This window comes from Triturus cristatus, chromosome 7 (genome assembly GCF_964204655.1).
Source record: "Triturus cristatus chromosome 7, aTriCri1.1, whole genome shotgun sequence".
Lineage (NCBI taxonomy): Eukaryota > Metazoa > Chordata > Amphibia > Caudata > Salamandridae > Triturus > Triturus cristatus.
Window position 1 is genome coordinate 1,320,361,449 of NC_140590.1, and position 22,024 is coordinate 1,320,383,472.

At 43.8% G+C, this 22,024-nt stretch overlaps 1 protein-coding gene and 1 pseudogene across 6 annotated transcripts in view; one reads left to right on the forward strand and one right to left on the reverse strand.

The window, feature by feature from the left end:
- The window catches only part of RALGAPB (Ral GTPase activating protein non-catalytic subunit beta), a 2,310,294-nt gene that overhangs the window by 1,640,068 nt on the left and 648,202 nt on the right, over positions 1–22,024 (reverse strand). For all 6 annotated transcript variants that reach the window (XM_085618929.1, XM_085618931.1, XM_085618928.1 and 3 more), the window contains exon 14: positions 2,341–2,405. In XM_085618929.1, the coding sequence (XP_085475055.1) occupies positions 2,341–2,405 (65 nt within the window). The remainder of the gene's footprint in view (positions 1–2,340; positions 2,406–22,024) is intronic.
- Positions 14,619–22,024, forward strand: part of LOC146811954 (uncharacterized) — a 35,623-nt pseudogene continuing 28,217 nt past the window's right edge.

A 22,024-nucleotide genomic window follows, 5' to 3' on the forward strand; every position in this document is an offset into this window, starting at 1 on the left:
TGCATTTTACTTTTAATTCATTGGTATACTATGCAGAAGCAAGTGAGAGAATGCAAATAAAACACCTGAATCATGAAATGCCAACATACACTGTATAAAGAATTGTAATTATACTAATACAAATTAAAGAGTACGCAGCAATTACATATACTTAAAGGTAAGAATCCTACAATGATGGATCGACTAATGCAACTGTGCAGGTTGGCAGTGCAAGAGAATGGTTTGAAGTTAACTGAAATGAAATACACATTTGAAATCCAGAATGGGGAAACACAAAGGTACATACTGGCACCTACTGTATTAAATGTATGGATTAACAATTGCCTCTTAAATGAAACTGCATTAACAATTACCTCCTAAATACAATTATAGATGAACCCATGTCGGGTGCCGGATATAGCCTCATTTTCTTTATCCCACACAGAAGTGATCTAATAGACCTTTTTAGCAGCCCTTTGAGAATAACAAAATGGAAAAAATTTGATTAATGCCCATCGTTACCACAACTTTTAGGACTGAATTGTGGGTTGCATCCCATGTAATTGTATCTGTGCTTGAGGAGGATAACATTTTGAGGCGTTTCTTGGCTGTTGGTACATCCAGCTGACTGTTTTATCTAAGATCTTACCCAGGAACTGATGTGAGTGGCTTAATTTTGCTACAAATCTAGCCTCGTCAAGTGGACAGTGTCACACCACCAGACAGAATAGCACCAGACTTGAAAGAAAATGTGCAAGAAGAAAAACACAGAAGAAAAGCTTTTTCCATCAACACCCCCTGGATGTAGAACTGCACTGGATGCAGAACTGCATCACTACATCACTACATCAGATCTATTCCAGCTCTCTCAGAAATCAGGCAGATGCTCAGCACACTTCTTTAAAAGGAAGATTTTTCTGTAATACCACTTAACTGCTCCTTTTACCTGGCTCTTATAGTGGCCATGATTCCTATCCCTGGGTACTGGCCCTTCTGCTAAATTGCACAGGTAGGTAGATAAGGTAGAGGCCAGATTCATAGCTTTGGAGAACCGTTTGGCTCTATGTCATGGATCAATGTCTGTGAAAATCACTGCTGTTTAATCTGCGGACCATATTATGGTAAAGATTACCAAGACATTAGAGGTCACATCGACTTGTCAAATGGAGAAATTAAAAAAGATCACAATTTTTCCGATTTGTGCTGCCACTGTCATCTCTTCTTTCTAAGAAATATTTGAGAGACTTGAAAAAGAAAAGAGCCGATTGGATGGAAAGATTTGGCTGAGAATGGGGATTTGAACATTGCAACTGTGGCCTTCCTAGAGGAGGAAAACCAGCTGAGAAGCGACTATCAATATGTTAACATCATAAGAACAGCAGATCACCCACGAAGACCCAGCACAACACTGAAAGGGGCATGAACACTATGTTGGCAAGAAACAAACATCAGCAACTGATTTTGCAAAGGACATCTCACATTTTGCCCCAAATGTCCTGTTTCCCCCCAATATTAGTCCTGAAAAATAAATACTTTTTAGATGAGAAGAAAGTTTGTGAATCATGGGGGTAGAGGCCAGTGTACTGCTCCTAAGCTGGACTGAAGTTGTTGGTGGGTGACAAAGTCTCGAACTGACCCTGCAAGATCTTTTATTGACTGCCTTAGTTCTGAAGAGGTAACACAAGGTGAACCGTGAATTATAGCTGACCTGCATGGGCTTGAATCATCTATTTTGGGGTTACTGTCTTGATGGGCCACTCTGATTCTCCTGCCTTGCCATATTATGTATGTGTTATGTCACTTGGTTGTAATTCCTGTTTGAAATGAGGGTGTTGTGCAAAAAGGCCATGCCATTTCATCTTTTTTTTTTTGCAGAGTTTTATATAGTGCGAACTTGACCCTAATCCAATCCGGTATCAGAGCGCTTTACATAGCACCATTTACGTTACATGAGGAGACACATTCATTTTTTTTGTTTTTTTTGTTAGGCACGAGGAGATTAAGTGATTTGCCCAGAATCAGAGGAAGTTCAGCTTCATTACTGAGACTCAAACCCAGTTCCCCAGGTCCGAGGTAGAGCGCCCTAGCCATTAGGCCAACTCCTCTCCCTATTATGTGGGGTTTCTTACAGTTATTGAGTGAGTTGGGATAGTTACTATATAAACTGTGTGTTGTGCTCTGATCACTTTGCCTAGTCTGGATCTAGAGTAAAGATTTTTGTCTTTTGCAAATGTTGGTTTTACACAACTTACATGTCAAGCGATTCTTTGCCTTATAACCTCATAAATGAAGGCTTTAAATCGCACATGGAAATCCAAGTTGTTCCTTATGTAGTTGCTGAATATGAGGGATTTTTCTTACCGTTTCATTCTGACTGCCAGTGGCTTCTAAAAATGCTGAATCTTGCACAATATTCAGCATTGCTCCTAGGAAATTAGAGAAATATCATGTTATAGGAGCTAATAGATTTCAATCTTTCATTCATACATCTAATTAGCAGTATCTGCTAAAGCATATCAAAACCATCTTGAAAATGAAACCGCTAAACAGGTTTTTTAAAATTTGCATATTACAAAACGAATATTTAAGGTGTGGGCATTATTACAATATTTCAGAAGCATAAAAAAATCATTAGTCTTGTTGCTTTTTAAAAAATAGATTTTTTTTGATAATCAACTTTACTGATTTTGAGAGAACAAAGAAAAGGTGCACAGCACGCAGATCCATATATATGGCATTGCATGTATACTAATAGTGTTATACAGTATGTACAGTGAGCAAGCACATCACATGGTAAAACAAGCAGTCCATCGAAAGTAAGGCGCTAACCCTATGGACCCCATCATCCCAATTGGTCCGTCCAGTTGGTATTTGGCCGGGCTGCCCCAGGCTTCAAACAAAGGTTTCTCTTGAGCGGCACACCAGTCCACACCTCTGTGTCATTTAGCTATTGTAGGGGGATCAGGTTGCAACCAGGCCATTGCGATATCACGTTTGGCCACCATAATGGCCTTCCCCAAGAATAATTTATCTGCCCGGGACCCGTCTAGACAGTCCATAACACCCAGGCGACGACGCATGGGGTAGTGCGGTACATGCCAAAAAATAAAAACAGATTGTTTTAAATACCTTCTCTCCTTTTCACCAGTCCTGGCCAGACAAATAATCCCATTGTGCACAGAGTCGCTGAGTGTCTGAAATCTACGCCAGACATCAAAGATGCAAGATGTAAATAATCATCTAGTTTCTAAATTAATATGCATATTCCTGATATCAGGTGACCCAGTAACTCCAATATACAAGTGCATGGTGACCACTTTTGCATTTAATCATACTGGAAAAGAGAGTCACATGGTAATGCAGTATGAGAAGTCTAACTTAAAGATACCCACATTAACCAAATCCTCAGGAATGTTGTTTAAGTACATCTATGGGGAATAAGCTGCACACCTTCCAGTAGAATCCCTAGATCCTTAGCTGTCTCACTGAAAAAGACTAAGTCCATTTCGGTTATTTTCTTACATTTTTCAAAAGATCCGAAAAAAACAATAAGTAGAAAAAGTCTGCTGGAGAATGGAAAAGATGGTGTCAGGACATATAGGATCGTGTATACTTTGAATTTAAGTCTTGTCTAGCCCTGGCCTAAATGTACGCTGGCAAAATACACAATTCTCAATTGAGTGCAACACTAATTTTTTCAAAATTTTGCATTGCAATTTTTGCACATAGGAAACTCACTCGGACAGAAAATTTCTCACTAAGATATTTTCTGCTACAACCAGCCTCAGGTGCCAGTATCTCATATGATGTTTAAGGCTAAGAGGTGCTCGTGTAAAAAAGTGAAGTGAGTTACCAGCAAACTATAGTTTGCTATAAACACATAATTTTGCTACGTTTTTTGCAATTTCGCTAAAGTAAAAAGGTACTTACCTTCAATAGCATTCTTTTTGGGAGATACTCTACCTAACCACAGATTCCTCACCTTAGAATACTCCACAGAAGCCAGACTGGATCCTGAAAACTTTTCTCCAGCAATGATTTTGTACGCCGCTAGGTGGGGCTCTGATGCGGAGACAGGAGCCCCCTTGAAATTGGCAATCTGATCGAAGAACAAATGCTCAAGCCCAAAAGCACTGGTTATCACACTCTCCTAGCCCAACCCAAAGCCAATAAAATGGGTTGTGCCTAGTCAGCCCTGATCTTTTTGTTTTTACAACTCGAGGCAGAGGGAGAACCATGTGCAGGAGTCCAGAGTTCCATTCCCTCCAGTATGTGTCTCCTAGTAAGTGTTCCTGCGGAAACTCCAACACAAAACGTTTTTGACAGTGCATGTTCTTGATGGTGGCGAAAAACAATATAGCCAAGGTTCTACTCACTGCTGGAATATACACTGCGCGCACCTCACAATGTAGTAGCCATTCGTGATCTTACAGAAGTCACCTGCTGAGCTATTCTGCTCCGGCATTCAAGGACACAGCCAGGTGGCTTGTGATCAGAAAGATACCCTAATGCTCAAATCTACTCGAGAGGAGCTGGGCCTCCTTGCACTGGGCCCAAGTCTTCACTATGTCCTGTTTGTTCCCACATGGCGGTGGTGTTGTCTGTGAGAGCCTGCACCAGCCTCCCCTTGATAGACAGTAGGGAGACTTCAAGTACAAGTGAATGATTTGCAACTCTAGCAATTTGATATTGAGTCGGGCTTCCATCACAGATCAGAGTCCTCTGATCTAGGCCTCCCCGAAATGACCTCCAAAACCCAGCAGTGACTCTTCCATCACCGCCATCAGCTTCGGATGAGAAAGGGAGAGGAGCCTGCTGCTGGATAAACTGTTGTCAAGTAGCCCCCCACTGCAGATTATCCTTTGAAATTTGTGTGATATTCAACAGATTTCTCCTTGGTGCTTGGCCCACTGAAATTTCAGTTTCCACTGCAGATCCTGCTAATGCCACTTGGTATATTTAAGAAGGAAAATGCAGCAGATTAAAAGGCCTCAGAGCTGGTCTCATTGAACTTCAGGACCGAAACTGAAATATCAGAATCATAACCCAAATGTCTTGGCAACGGAGGCAACACCCTGAACTGTACCGATCCAGCACAGCTCCAATTAAAGGAAGTAACTGAGAAGGAGCCAGGTCATATTCGACTCGATTGTGAACATCAACAATGTCAGGAGATTTGCATTCATGCAATAGTGGTCCATTGCCAATTGTGGCAAGCCTGCTTTCAACAGAAGTCGTCGAGGTAGGGAAAACGTGTATCCAAAACTTCCAAAGGTATGCAGCGACCACCACCATCACTTTTGTGAACACTTGAGGAGCACTGGTGAGGTCAAAGGGGAGCAAGACAGAAACTGCTCTTGGCCTACTTTGAACCACAGGAAACATTTATGGGACTGCAGGACAGGTATATGGAAATATGCCTACGGCAGGGCCAAGAACCGTTGTTTTGCATAGGTCCAGGGTAGGAAAGGTCAGGACCAGCATAAGGATCTTCAATTTGTTTTCAGCAAGGTATTCTGAGGTCAAATGTCGAAAATAAGTTGAAGCCCCTATCCTTTTTAAACACAAGGAACTAGCGAGAGTAGAAAACCTTTTCTATTTCCATGTTCGGAACGCTCTCAATAGCCCCTTTGTAAAGCAAAAAGTGTACCTCTCGTAACAGATTATACCGGTGTTACTCTGAGAATCGCTCAAATGTGGAGGAAATATTTGGTAGCTTGGTGTCTGTTGTCGCAGGAGAACGGAATGGGAAAGAGTGATGCCCTTGTTGGCATCCACCTTGCCTGATCCAGGTTCCCGGCCATCAAAGGACTGAGGTGATTGTAGCAGTGGCCTAGGGAGAATGATGCTGCCTATATGCCAGCACCTTACAGTTGTGTAAAATGTCATAACTAGTGAGGCAACTGTTTGGCAGGGGACGAAAGAACCAGGATCCTGCTGTTGCTCTTCTTTCCTTTAAATGTTCAAAGGTAAAATGTGTTTTTTCGTTGAACAGACATGAGCTATCGAAAGGCATATCCATGACATAGGCCTGTACATATCCAAAAAATCTTGTGAAGCACAAGGTTCCAACTACCTTTCTTAGACAATTAGTAGTATCAAGGCCAGCATACATCACACATTTAATCACATCTCGACCATCCTGAATGTTTTGAGCCAGTGAAGCCCCTTATGTCTTCCGGGACCGCCAGCAAGATCTTGCTGGCCATATCCAAGATGGCATGTGCATACCAGCACAATAAACAGACTGCATTGACAAATTTCAATGCTATGTTAGACGATGAGAACATAAGTATTCCAAACACTGCCATCCTCTTAGACTTCTTGTCAGGAGTCGTGGGGAATGAACCAGCATTCACTAGCTGAAGAACAATGAGACTGTCTGGAGCAGAATGTTTAGAGAGAAAAACAGGTTCACCGGGTGCCGATGTGTGAAGTCTGGCCACCTGCCTATTCACAGGTGAGCAAGAACAGGGTTTTTACCAGGTGCCCACTAAGGGGTCATTAAGGGCCTCATTGAAAGGGAGCAACGGCTCAGATGAGGCTGGTCGAAGCTGCAAGTTTTCCATAAAGACATTTATTTTTTTTTATATATAATTGTATTGATAGTTAGGCATGTAGTACAGTCTTATAAGTTTACAAAAATCCTTTGAGAGTCAACACATCTGTCATCCCATGCTTACAGCATATTACAGTGATTAACCCCCCCCCCCCCCAAGCATTGGTAATTGTATCATCCACATCTGTAATTATACATCAGCTGTTACTCATCACTGTCTTCCACCCAAGAAGCATGCTCTGCTTGTAGATATTGTATAAGCTCCAGAAGTCCCTTGGGCATGAGGCCATTGGAAGCTCCTCAGCATAAGTTTGTAGCTGTTCCTTACAATATGTCATGTCTGATATCCAGTCATTCATGGTTGGTGCGTTTCTGTTGCCCCACCTCATAGTAACACGTTGTTTAAGTAGTAGGAGGGCTATGACTAGTAATTTAAAATTAGTTCGTTTTTGTAATTTAATGATGCCCAATAGACAGATCTGTGGGGTGTTTGCAATTGTCATTGTGAGTATTGTACCCAGTATATCAGTCACTTTATCCCAGTATTCCTTAACTGGGGGACAGGCCCATGCAACATGTACAAAGTTTGCTTGTGAGGAACTACATCACACGCATCTATCATCTACCCTAAGGCCATACTATGTAATATGTATGCGTATATGTTTGTTGCAGGAACTTAAAATGAATAATGCATAGATTGCAATTAGGTGTAAGGATTTGTGAGTGTGCAACAGAATCCCCATTTGTCCTTAGATATGGGTGCGTCCAGCATGGAGTTGGATCTCGTTAGTGCCTGTTCAGTGAACCTATATTGTCCTGTTGGGCCATGTTGTATAGGTTGGTTATAATATGCTGCCGAGTAGGTGCTGTGAGCAGCACCTGTAGTGTTTTGTGGGTGGAGGGTTCCTGAGGGAATGTGGGGTATAAATCTTTGAGCAGCAGCTCGTAGCCTGAAATATGCAGAGTGTCAACTCAACGGCGAGCAGGCTCTGTCTGAAGATATCTCCACAAGTTCCACAAACTGACCATTGCAGAACATATCCCCCATCTCATGCAGCCACACTTCGCCCAACGCTCCCCGTGCTTTTATCTCCTTTCGGGTGATGTGACAGTGGTATATCAGGAGCATATACCGGGAGCTTGTGGGCCCGGCGCACCAGTGTGTGCCATGCTGCTAGCGTAGCATGCACTGGGTTGGAACGGTGTGGAATGTAGTTATGTGAATGCGCCCAGTAGTGTGCATACTGCGCTTGGGCACAGAGGGAATACAAGTGCAAATTCGGGGCTCCAAAGCCTCCCTGAGCATAGGGGCGTGTAAATTCTCCATCCAACTCTTGGTTGCTGACCCACCCATGTGAGTGTATTCATGCATGACCAAAGCATTAGAAAAAACTGTTGTGATAAAGTGATAGGTATATTGGCAAATAAATACAAAAATTGTGGTAGTACAACCATTTTTTGGATCGTGATTGTATCCGCTAGTTTCGATGGCAATCGGATCCATCTAGCCAATTAAGTCTCTAATTTTGATATGGCCCTCCCATAATTCTCCCTGGCTACTTGTCCTGGATATGTGTATCCAGATCCCTAAATATTTGACTGGGTCTATTTACCATTGTAGGGAAAAAAACAGCGGGACCCGTTGCATGTTAAGCATTAGCGGGATCACCATCGTTTTGGCCCAATTTATGCTTAATCCGGAGTGCCGACAGAAATGTATATATTCCCTTATCAGTGGGCTTAAATTATCTGCCGGTGATGGACATTTAAGACCATATCATCTGCGTATAGAGATATGCTGAGAGGTCGTAAGCGGAACCATAGTGCTGTGTTTGCGTGTTTCTGCTGTATTTTGCATGCTAGCAGCTCAAGGGCTAGCGTGAACAATAGTGGTGACAGAGGGCACCTCTGTCGGGTCCCCCTATAAATCCGCAGTGGATTTGCAGTATTGCCATTGATGTGGATTCTGGCACTCGGTTCAGTATATAATAGTTGGATCCAACGGATGCATGTGTACGGGAAACCCATTCTGTGAAGGACCATAAACATATACTCCCATTCTACTCAGTCAAATGCTTTGGCTGCATCTAGTAAAGCATCAGCCAAAGATAATCGGGATCCATGTGATGGAATAATGCAAAGATTGTATGCAAGTTGTGTGATGTCAAGTGCGTCAGGATAAAGCCAGATTGGTCTGGCAGGACCAATTGTTGCATTAGGGATTGTATTCTAAGAGCTAAAATTTTGGCCAATATTTTGCATCAGTATTTATGAGAGATCGAGGTCTATAAAACTCGCAATAATCTGGGTTCTTTTCTGGTTTAAGTAATGGTATTAATGACGTCTCCCGTATAAAGGGGGAGGGGGGGGCAGTATTTCTTTGTTGTATGCCTCCGTATACATCGCAAATAAGTGAGGGGTCAGTAAATCACTGAATTCTTTATAGAACTCATTCGGCAGGCCGCCGGTGTCTGGGGTTTTCCCGTTTGGGAGGGTCTTGATCGCCTCTTTAGTTTCCTCTACCGTTAGAGGTTGCATAAAGTATTCTCTATGGGAGTCCGACAACCAGGCCAGGGATATGTCTTCTAAATACTGGGCGATCCAGACAGTTGAGACGGTCCTCTGTGAGGAATAGAAGTGTGTGTAGTAGTCTACAAAGGTTTCTATTATTGATGGCGCATCATAGTGTGTTTCTCCTTAGGTATCAATAATCTGCACATTTTGCATGAGGTTATGGTGGGACTAATTTGGCTGCGAGTGTGCGACCATGACGGCGGCCTTCTCCATACTTCCTCACAGTATGCCTGCGCGTTAGATATTTTACTTCATTATCAGCAAACTCCTGGTAAGCAGTATTTTAGTTCTAATAGCAGCTAGTAATGTAGGGTTAGACGTTCGTGCATGCTCTCTCCCTAGTGTATTTCGTTTTCTAGCTTGGCCAATTGTTGGCGTATATCTCAGAGCACACCTGCGTGTTTCCCAATGCAGTGCCCTCGCAGTGTCACCTTAAAGGCATCCCATAATGTCAGTGTACTTGTGACTGTTCCAGAGTTATGATCAAAACTCCATAATGGCTTGCCTTATATTAGTTTTAAAGGCTTGGTCTACCATTGCTGTTGCCGGAAAGCGCCATGTGAAATGTCGCGGGGTGTGCGTGAGGAGTTTGAGCACTAACCAAACAGGTGAATGATCAGATAGTGTCTTGGGCATATGGTCTATTGTATACGTTCAGGTGCTGATCCCTTTTGTTGCTAATCCAGTAGTCTATTTGTGTCCATGTGTTATGCGCTTCAGAGGAGCAGGTGCCCTCGCGCCTCCCAGGGTGTCTAAATCTCCATAAGCCAAGTTGACCCCGTTCCTCCATTCCGTCCCTTAGCACCTTGTCTGCCTGTTTGTCTGGTCTGTCTTGTCTCGTTGATCTGTCTATTACAGGGTCTAGGCATGTGTTAAACCCCCCCCCCCCACCGAAGTATCTCTGCTGGGGCTAGGTCGTGTAATTTGACCCATATTTGTGCGTAAAAGGCTGGGTCGTCTGTATTTGGCCCATAAACATTTACTAGTGTCAGCTCTGTCCCGCTAAAATGTCCCTGAATTATAATGTATAATCTCCCCTGGGTATCTCTTGAAGTGCCACAACCCTCCCAGCTGAGCTCACAGAAAGAAAATCGTTCTTTTTCAGTTCTCAAGCTAAACTTAAGCCTGTGCAGTAGCGTACATGGGGTGTCTCTTAACTAGCAGCAGTACTCTGCGAGCATACGTTGAGTAAGAAGATGCTATGCTTGTGGACGTCCACCGTGCACCCGCGTTGAGTGTTGTATTGTTGGTAAGGTGTGTTTCTTGGACACAGGCCACTTCCCGTGGCGGTCAAGGTAAGCTATTACCTGCCTGATCTTCCACAGAATATTCAGATCCCTAACATTCCAAGTGAGAAGTGTGAATGGTGTAGTAGCATGCGTCATTTCGCGTCTGGGCATCTTTCCATAAAGTTATGCTGGTGTCTCTTGGGTGAAGTAACAGCTGCATTACTCCAATCATTGCCTATCACTATCTTTTTGTTCCTTCCCCGAACCCTGCCCCCACTCACTCCAACACTCCAATTAAATCAGAGAAATTTCTCACTTGAATTCCCTTTATCCCAACTCCCCTCCCACCCACCTACCCACCCAAAAACTACTGTAACTAGGTGTAATATACACATGGGAGCGGACATGGCCTGCCGGAATACCCACAGTTGGTATTTGCTGGATGGCCGTCTGTCCATTGTCAATAAATTGTCAATAGCATAACAACTATATAGCAGACCATGATCCTCCAGCCTTACAACAACATTAAGCTCCCCTTGTTCATACCTGAATTTTCACAATAGGTAGTCTTTCTAAGTTTAATGTTCACATATTTACTCTGTGGCAGCGTTTTAAACTGGTGTCCAAATACCCCTTTACCTTATGCAGTCTATAGTCAATGGTTGGAGGGGGGGTATCCCACATAGTGGTGAGTTATTCGGGATACTCTAGTCCTGAGGCGTAATCTTGGAAGTCCGGTTCCCCTCTGGGTGATTCGCGTCGGGCACTTGTTTTCTTTCGTTGCTGCAGATATATTGTTGTAGAGTCTTTGGGTCCCCAAAGATTTTAGATTTTCCATCAACTTTGATCTTGAGGCGGGCAGGATACTCTATGTTCAGTTCCTAAAGCTTTTGTTTTGCCGATAGAAATGTATTTAGCTCTTCCTGAACTTGTGGCGTGAAGCCCGTGTACATGGAGATCTCGGTACCTTCAAATTGGAGGGTCTGTAGTTCCCGTGAGCAGTGTAGTACTGCATCTCGATCTCTATAATTGAGGATTTTTTCTACGATTGGTCGAGGTCTTGCTCCAGGAGATGGCTTTGGCGCCAATGACTTATGCGCTCTCTCAACAATTAAAAAATTTCCGAGAAGGATTCTCTCCCTAGCAGGTCTGTAAGCAGTTTTTCTACTAACCTCTCCATATACCCAGTGTTCGTGGACTCCGCAACACCTACGATTCTAAGGTTATTGCGTCAGAAGCGCACTTACAGATCTTCAGCTTTAGCCTTAAGTAGTGCTAGCGTCTTTTCCACTCGCTTTTGGCTTTTCTCCGTTGCATGTTGGACGTCTTATGTTTCAGATACCCTGCGTTCCACCATGTCAAGACGCTCGGCATGTTAGTCTATCCTTTCTGACATTTTATCAACTCGATATGTTAAAGCATCTAGCTTTCTATTGATGGCAGTCCGTGTCGTCTGCATTGCAGTAAGGGTTTGACGTAGGTCTCCGCCAATTTCTGTCTCTTGGGGAACTATGCTTGCACTCTGGTTCTCCTGATCGCCGCTGCGCAGTCCTAGTGTTTTGCACTGGTCAAATTGTAACTTCGATTGCAATTTTTCAGTTTTACCCAAGTTTGCGGTATATCAACTTCTGAGAGACCGATAGTTTCTACTAGACTTGCTCTTAGTGCAGGGAAAGTGAATCAGTGACGTTTGTGCAGCGAGCTACTAATTGTTGGTCTGAATCATCTATTAATTCCTGCCAGAATATTGCTATTTGTAGGTCCTTCCTTTGGGTTATATGTGAGAGCGCATTTTCCGCTGGCGTTCTTTTTAGGGTTGGGTCACTTGCGTGCAACCGGAGTTGTTCAGGACTGTCTCTCTATGCGTGTCTATGCTACGTTTTGAGGTTTCATGCGTCAACGTTGTGGTACCAGGATACTACAGCATCTTGCAATGGTGGGGCGACTATTACGACTGCCTGGGAATAATGGTCTTACGGTTCCCTCCCTTCATGCTTGTTTCGCTCACCTCTAATAGTCGGTGTTGGCCTCTGTGGTAGCCCCAAATTTAGGGCAGTGTAGAGGGTCTTTGTTGGTCCGCTCAGTGTTTTGCAAGGGTGGGGAACACCCTTGCCCGTCTCTCCCCCTCACAGCTTGGGCACGGTGTGATCTTGCAGTGTGTTACCCCTAGAGCTGAAGTTTCGCGGAGCAGCCACTATTTGCTGAGTTGGCAAATTGCTATTGTTGGGGTTGTTCACTGTGCTTATACACTGTTTTTTTGGCCTGCTGCTGCCAACATGGTTCCCAGAGCACGTTTTTGACCTGTGCATAGTTACCCAACTGCGGCCGTGATAATGACAGTCAGGCAGGGTCAGGCGCGGCCTACGTTGTCTCTGTTGGTATAGGACGTCTCGCACCGCAGCACCCGCACTCTCTCTAGAGCGTCCAGTCAGCAGTCCTAGTACCCTAGGTTTATGTCTGCTAATTCCCGTGAGTATTGGCGCCCAGTCTTTCTTTTCAGACGATGCCTTGCCATCACTGTATCCGTGACTCTTCACGGCCCCCGGTCGTGGGTGCCTAGCCTCCTGCGTCGGATCGCACACTACACTTATGTTTTGGGGGCCGTCTAGCGCTCCCCCTTAGCGTACTGATTTTTGGTCTACGGGCAATTCCTTAACACTGCCACAGGTGTGGTTTTGCAGTATTGTGGGTTTTGCACAGCCACTGTCACGCGGGCTGTACAGGCCCCTCACCGGCGGGTGAATCAGAGTCTGCGATTTTCTCTCATAGTGCAGCAGCTCAATTTCAGTTTCCCTAGAGAGTCTTGGTTCTTAGGGGATCATGATCCGCTATCCGGCAGTGTATGGTGCTCGAAAAGACACAGGATAATGTAGAATTGTTATGACGGCCGAAGGCGCTCACTCAGAGCGGCCATCTTCAGGCTCAGCAAGCTCCGCCCCCAACAGGACATCAGATTTAGTCTCAACAGAAAGCCACTGTAGGTAAAAGTCCTCATCTGCTCATCAGATTACTACAAATTATGTACTCTCTTCCACTGATGGTCCAAATGGCAATTTCAACCTTGTATCAGAGAAAGTATCAAGCAGTCTGACCTCTTGTAAGTCCATGTAAAAATTATCAAAATGAGGGGGTTAGATTATTGCCATACCTACAATCATCATCTCTAGGTGGTGGTAAGCTTTGGTCAGAATCGGAGCCAATAAGATGAGGGAGGCTCCAAAAGGCATGTCTACCCTGGTAGAGGTACAGGATCAGAGTGAGGTTGTATGGCAACCTGTAGCACTTTAGTAATTTTGAAGTGCTACATCTGTTATAATCTAGCTGAAGTTGGATTGGGGTTAGATACTCAAACCAGCACTGGATCTTCCTCCAGCAACGGTGGCTTTGACAAGAGATGGAATAGCATAGGCAGTGGTGCCAGGCTGGACGTCTGTACCGGACTAAGTATAGGGCATGTAACAATTTCAAGGGGATCAAACATCAGAGGACTGATCCATTAGTGATAACCCAACTGAGAGCACCCTGCAGATCCTTAGAACCCAAAGGTGCACCAGAGGCAGCATGATCTCCTTAAAAGTGTACATTTCCTGCAGCATTACCTACTGTTAGAAATGGGATTTTTAGTATGCTAGGGCGTGGGCCAACGCCAGAAAAAAAACCACCACTCTAGTCAGGATAAGGGAGTTACACGTCTAAAATAACCCCTGCTCACCCCCTTGGTAGCTTGGCCCGAGCAGCCAGGCTAATCTTCGAGGCAGTGTGTAAGGCATTTGCACATAACCAACAGTAATACAGTGTACGCAGTACAAACGGACACCACACCAGTTTAAAAAAACATCCAATCTTTTTATATAATGAAAACAAGAGCAAAAACAATAAAAATCCACAATACTATACTTAAAAGTTCACAGTTCAAAAATACGCTGATTAAAGAGTTCCTTTTGAGGATTGCTCCGTCCGGGCTACCACGGCGTCGTGAACACACAAATCCAAAAACAATTCTGGCTGACCGCAGGTGTCGCAGGTCAGCTACGGTGTCGGGAAGACCCGCAAACAGTACCTTTCTGAGATGCAGGGTGATGTGGCCCTTGAAGTCATTTGCGTTGCAGGTCGAGTTCCTTCCTGATGGCGCCAGTGCTCCTGATCCCAACAGGCGTCGGGTGCTGTGGTGAGAAGGGCAGCGGTGCAGCGTGCTGTGCCCCCAGGTCACGGTGCGAGCGGCAGTTAGGTGGCGGCGTCAGATCGCGTCGTCAGTGAGACCAGGGTCGCTGTACGAGATGGAGGCGGTGCTCGCCACGGTGCTAGCATATCACGTTGAATGCAGCGGCGTCATCGTTGCTGAAGCACTGTCATCGCCTGACGAGCGGAAGTCGATGGCACCGGCGTCGGTGGGCCAAGGCTGCGGTGTGGAATGAGGGTGGTGCGTCGTGTAACTTACAAGCGTTACCCGCGAACCACGGTGCAAGCAGCGGCGTCGATCTCGGCAGGAAGTGGCGGTGTCAGGAAGGCCACGGCGTCGTCGTGTAGTGAGGCGGTGCAGAGTGCGGGCCCACAGGTCGCGGTGCGAGCAGCGGCTCGGTGATGGCATCATCAGGCATCGTCGGTGAGACCAGGGTCGTGGTGCGGCAGTGCCTTCAGGACACTGGGTCGGCAGGGTCATCGTAGGCATCGAGTTGGTGTTCTTTGGGTTGCAGTAGAAAACACACAGTCCCCAGTGCTGCGGGTCGAAGAACATGGAGTCTTTGATGTTCCTGAGACTCCGTGAACAGGGGGGGCAAGCTCTACTTCAAGCCATTGGAGAGTCTCACCAATATGGTTGTAGAAAGTCCAGTCCAGGCCTTTCACCGCCCAAGACAGAAGCAGCCACTGCAGGTCGGCCCAGCAAAGCACACAGCAAAGCAGTTGGTCCTTTTAGCAGCTTCTCAGGCTCTTCTTCTTGGCAGTCTTCTTGATCCAGATGAGCTCTAAAGTTCAGGGTCTGGGACCCAGTATTTGTTCACAAAAATCCTTTGGTCTTCCAGGCAGAGGGTGTCTGTGCCCAGCTAGAACCAGTTGGGCTTTCTCTGGTGTGAATTCCTGGCAGGAGGTGGAGACTGCTTTGTCAGAGGCAGATCAGGCTCTTTGAGGTGCAAAACCCAGACAGGCAATCCACATTCCAGCAGAGGCACACGGGATGACCGAGCAAAATAATACCCACTTTCTAAAAGTGGCCTTTATGAACTCAGAATGAAAAGGGCACCCTCGCTAAAGGCTGTCTTATACGCCGAGTTCAGGCATACCAAACTTCATTGACTTATACCTTTTTCGGGCTACGTACGTGGGTGGCACAATGTGTGCTGCAGGCCCACGAGTAACGGTTGACTCACAAGCCCTGGCACCCGCAGAGCCGTTAACGACTGACAAGTAAGTCAAACATCCAATCGTAACACAATTTACCACAGGAGCACCAGCATTTTACCACTGATCAGCAGTGAGAAAAGCGCGCAGAAACATTACACCGGCAAAAACAGAGTAAAACGCGGAAGGCAGAAAGCAAAAACTCAGGGGAAACACGCCAAAAGATGCCAAGTTTAACACCTACTGTCTGGGAAATTTGGAGAGCAACGGGATTAACTGTGGAATCAGCTCCGCAACCAGATATCTGAAAGGAGACTAACCATATGATGTCCTCACGCCTTTTCTTTGGACTGAAAAAGGCAAGAGAGTTGAGTCCTGCTTCGATTATTTTCATGTGTTTGGACTCAGATTTGACCTACTGGAAGACTTCAACTGCAAAGGCGCCCTCTCATGTGAGGGAGTCTGCATCCTCGACTTTGTGTCCCTTACACAAGCCTGTGACGACTTCTTGTGATTGGTAATATACAGCTCTGCTTCTCTGCCTCAGATTGACCCTGGATGTAAGATGGCACACTTTTCGCAACACTTTGAGGCGTCACATGACCCCAAGCATCAGATGCACACCTCGTACAGGTCTGTTTTATATAGTGGCCACATAGTTTCATATGTTTAGTCTTAGGAGGGGACATCATTGCCTGGCACACTAGATTTTGTTCAATTTTCAGTGGTCGTTGGAGGCCTTGAAAGTGGGAGCTGAGCTTGGGAACAGAGTCAGATGGCAGAGAAAGAAAGGAACTTAAGTTTGCATGCATGAGTGCTGCTTAAACGCAGCTCTGCTCCATCAGTTTGAGCACAAGGGGGCATTGCAGGAGAAATGTTCTCCGGAAACACTCTCGCACTGGGGGCGGTTTTGAAGATGAAGTTCTGAGGTTCGAAGTATCCTTCAGATAAATATAGTATTTTACACACCTCTAGTCTTGTCAAGCCAAGTTTGCAACTCCAAAGTCTATATTGACAGACCAGGCTGCATGGGTACACATTTCCATAACTTGCTTTTTATTTAGCAAATTGATCAACTGTCAAAACAGGCATATATTTTATTACATATAGTAGAGTACGTAGTATATTAGCTTAAAATACTGTTTTAAAACAACAACATTGGTATTACCAAGAAATTATTTGAACCTAAACTGGCAGTAATGGCGACAGATTTTTGCTTTTTTATGTCTGAAATGTTTGATCGAAATAGCACACATAGGTACAATTTTCTTTCACAACAGTTGTTTTTTTATTATTCAATGCCAACCTAAATCTAGGGATATAATTCCTGTGCTTAGTGAAGATACTGATAATGCTGTGCTGGATGTATTAAGATCGTTTTTACTTATGCAAGCATCTAGATTTGATAATGGCATACGTGATTCTGTTAGAATACACATCAGAGTATTTTGGTAATGGCAAGGTCAACAGATCTTGCTATTTTTTTTAAAGATGAACTGGCATTCATATTTTCATTTTCTTCAAAAGATGCTATTTGCAATGCAGCCTGCAGTACCTAAGCTGTTACTAGAGGTCCTGTAGTCATAATGTGCCCTTTTTCTACAAAACTGCCATCTCAGGGCAGGCCTAAGACATAGGTAGAGGTATTGGAGGTTAGGTATGTTAGGTTTAGTATAGTAAGTAGCTATGGAAGTTAGGCATGTAGGTTAGGTATGGGAAAGTAGGTTAGGTATAGTATGTTAAGTAAGGTATGGTAGGAAATTATGGTACAGTAGGAAAGAAGTAAGATATGGAAGATGTGGAATGTGTGGTAGGTTAGTTATAAGAGTTGAATACAGTAGGTAGGGATTGTAGGTCTAGACGGTAGACAGGATAGGTTAGGTATAGAAGGTAAATATGGTAAGCTAAGCATGGTAACTTTTGTAGCAGTAGATATAGTATGTTAGTTATGGTAGATCTAGAAATAAATAGGGTAGGTAAGTATGGTAGTTTATGAAATGTAGGGAAGGTATGATATGGAAGGTATGATATATGAGTTATGGTACTTTAGGTGAAGAAGGTTAAGTATGCCCAGTGTGGTATATGGGTACTGTAGGTAGGTTTGGTTGCAAGCTATTTGTTTATACACTGTTTTATATAGCAAGAGCTAGAACCACAAGGGTAGCAGAGGGTTTTGCACACATTAGTGACTGGAAATAAAAGGAATAAAGGGATGGGCAAATACATAAAGCACTTTAAAACAGATTCACAACAGGGGGGGGAAATGTTCACCTGTAGTGAGAGATCAAGTGTCATGTGTTAAAACATCATCATAAATATTTAAGCCTCAGCAGGTCCTTGGGAAAATAAGGATCAGAATTAGTTTCAAATTTACACCACAATATCTAGGCAGCTTAAATAATACTTCATAATAGTAACTGATCTGAGTCAGATCACAACTGTAAGTGACGATGAAAAAGTAGGATTTTTAACTCTTTTTAAAAATGGAGCATGAATTACTTGTTCTTAAAGCTGATGGGGTGGAGTTACAGATTTTGGAGTCACTATCACAGAAGGGTTGATTTAGTGTTTTGGATCTTTTGAAGAACTTGCGGCCTAGTTTAAGAGTTCGGCGGAAAGGTTACTCTGTCGCAAAGGATTACCCTCTCTGCCAAACAGAAGTTACACCCACCTCATATAGAGTTAAGCAGGCCTTCATTATAGTGGAGACGCCTCCATCTCTGCCGCCAACATAAATCTCAGATGGCCTGACACAGTAAGGGCTGACAGAGGTTTGGTCATTTGTCCGCCCATCTGATTTAGAGTGGGCTAACACATGGTCAGTTTTCACTGTTCGTCACTGTTAGGTAAAACTTAGCGTTATGAGGCAGTAAAAACTGCAACATGCCCCCTTAGTCATGGGAGGAAACGCACACGGGGGTCATATTTTGTATTTTTTAATTATCCAAAACACAATCACACTTTGGGTTTTTGTTTTGGAAAAGAAAAAAAGAAAACATTGTAGCCATCCATCAATGATGGATGCAATGACCGGCACAGCTGTGACGGCATTTCCTACTAATGCTAGTGTTGTCCACTGGGCCGGCAAACCCTGACGGAGTAAATACCTATCCACAAAACTAAAAAATGAGGCTGTCAGTTTACAGTCTAAGAAAGTGTAAGCTTCGGATCCAGGGGATCCACCCAAGATAATGAGTTTTAGGCCTAGATAGTTTAGCATCCCTCCATGTAGTGCCTTTTGCATTATATATGTTAGCTTGTGCTGAAGATGTGGTCATCTTTTAGAACCATATACCAGCTAAGTTGTTAGGGCTAGGAGGATTGTGGGTATGGGTAGGTAATTTCTGTAAAAGACTTGCAGGAACTAGTGACAGCACTGCAAGTTTGAAATCTTCAGTCGGAGTAAGGGAATTTAATTTTCCTGAGGAGTCTGATTTGATGATCAGCACTTCTTGTGCATTAATGTGCATGAGGAGATTCAAGTCCTTATTAAGGCTGTAACAGAGGTATTTCACTATGGCTGAATTACAGTCTATAATGTTTGTTATATTTAATCAGGTTTGTTTACTACTTTGTTGAGGGGATATCAGTAGGAACTCAGGTTTTTGGGGATCCATTTTGAGATTATATATATTGTAGATCATTAGGATTTTTGCAAGAGCTGTTGCATATCGTCAGCGTTTAAGTGGAAGGCAATCTCAGAATTAATGAGGAGATTGGTCAGAGATTCCATAAGTTGAAGAGCATTAGGGAAAAGGATGGAGCCCTGTGGATCTCCTTGTTGGAGAGGAGTGGATCTTGAGATAGTATTTGCAAAGTAGTATAAGTTGGGTATGGCAAATTGGTATTCTAGGTTGGCACGGTACAGTAAGATTTAATAACAGTTTATTTAATATTTCAACATTTGCACCATTAAACCATTTTCTAAGATTCTAGCTTACAGTGCATAGCATTATTGATGAGAAGCACAGACATACAGCACAAGTGGTTTATTATATATGATGCTCAAAATTGTGTATGCTTGTTGGTTACAATTCACACTATGAAATGTAAAAAAAAAAAACCTAGCCCTTTAGCAGAAGAGAATGTTCTACAATTGCATGTAGATGCTCCTCCTTCATAATAAAAATACTAATAATAAATAATAAAATTAATAAGTTTGCAGAAGAATGCATTATAAGAGGTAAGCTGTACAATCAAAGAAAAGTGTTATTAGGTCAAGACAGAAGATCATGCTTTCCATTTCAAGCACTGCAAGTAAAAGGTGTGCACAGCATAACATTGCCTAGTAAAGACTTTTGAAAACAGGGTTGTATATTTGTTGCATCTGTAAGAAAGCCTGCATCACACCTGATATACGGAAACATGGGATACATTATAAATTGACCCACACGGATCTGAGGCCTGAGACTTTCATGCAAAGGTTTCAAGTTAGAAACATTTTTAGGCCCCCATAGAACACTGGCCTCTACACAGGTGTAACATGTTACCAAAGACAATGCATTTAGCTGAGATAATTAGTTCACATAGTTAGTTTAAAGGTCAGGAAATAGCTTGCGGTCAATAAGTTGAGCCACTGCATGAAACTTAAATCATATCTCCCTCCCAGACTCCGGAAAGCAGTAGTGCGTTTTAAAAAAAAAATTCAATAAGATTTTTATTGAGATTTTTAAATAGAAAAGAAAACAAGACAGAAACACACAAAGTTAAACAATTAGTCATACAAAAACATAGAACATACACAAAGTCTGTGGATTCTACAATCTACGGTACCTTCCGCTTCCCTCGGTTTCCTTTATAGTCTGTCCTTCCCCTCTGTTCTAGTAAGGGGTCTCGGGTATGACGGAGGGGGAAAGGGGCCCGAGATGCGGTAAGTGTATAGGAGCATAGAGAGAGGGAGCTTGGTGGTTTTGTTCTAAAAGCTAGGAGGCAGGTGTCAGTCTCGCCTTTTTCATGGGGGTTCATATGGGCCTAGGTACTTATCCATAGATGTCCACATTCCTCTGTTGGGCTGTCTTCACGGTGAGTCTCGTAGGGACATCGCGTCTGCCCCTCTAAGGTATGTTACCCAGTTGAGCCACCCTTTGAACGATGCCTTGGATGTGTCCTTCCACTTGTTTAGAATCATTTTAACCCCGGCAGTTAGCAAAAGGTCGAGTAGATCTCTATCTCTTTGTGTCAGTGGTTCCGTCGTGATAGGGGTAGTTACCAGGGTTGCAAACTCTGGTTTAAGGGAACATCCTAGCATGTCTGTTAGAAAGGCAAAGATTTTACCCCAGTTGGTTTTAACTTTAGGGCAGTAAAAGATGAGGTGTGCCAGATCTCCCTTCTCGCTATTACAGTTCCAGCATAGGTCATTTGTGTTCATGCCCAGTTTCGCTAGGCGAGCAGGAGTCCAGTGTAGTTTGTGTAAGATCCAGAATTTTGTCTGAGCTAGTACCGGGGTTACTTTACTGTGTGTGGGGGAGGACCATAGTATTTGGCTTTCCTTTTCGCTTAGCGTGTTACCTCGCTGTGACTCTCAGTACGTTTGTGCTTTAACGTTGAGTCTCAAAGTGTTTGGGATCAGTAGTCTATAGATGTGTGACACTTGGTGGCCCGTTTTGTTAAGGCTGGACATGTACTGGAAGGTTGAGGGCATGGCATTAGGCAGTCTCGCTCTGGTCAGTGCCGCTTTGATCTTTAGGAAGTTATATAATTCGATATTGGGTAGGGTATGTTTGTTTTTAAGCGAGCTGAAAGTGATAGGTCTCTTCATCCTCAAGCTGGATGGGAAGGGATATTCCTGCTTCCACCCATGTCCTCATATAGAGTGTTTTGCCTTTGTATTTTATTTTATTATTTGACCATATCGATTCCCATCTCGAGTTTGTTATTCTATGTTCTAAATTCTGATCAACCTTCAGTAGGGCGTTTCTGGTGTTTGTAAGTATAGTGCTCATTAGGGTGTTGTGTCTGTTGGTTGTTAGAAGTGCTAGTGGCTCTAGGTTGTTTAGCATGGCTCTTTCTACTTTCAGCCATGACGGTGTGTATTCCTGGTCTGGTAGAATCCAGTAGCTACCCTGTTTTGCTAGGAAGGCCGTTTGAAAAGTCTTGAAGTCTGCCAGGTTTAAGCCCCCCAGAGTTTTTGTCAATCTTAGTTTTTTAAGGCTCATCTTTGGTTTTTTATCTCGCCAGATAAAGTTATTTAACATCTTGTCTATTTTGCGGTGGAGGTCGACAGTGAGGGTTAGAGGGAGCATGTTAGTAAGGTAGTTGATCATAGGTGTGACCATCATTTTAATTGTTTCAATCCTCCCCCCACCATGTGATAAATTTCGGTGACCTTCCCTCAAGTAGCTTCTTT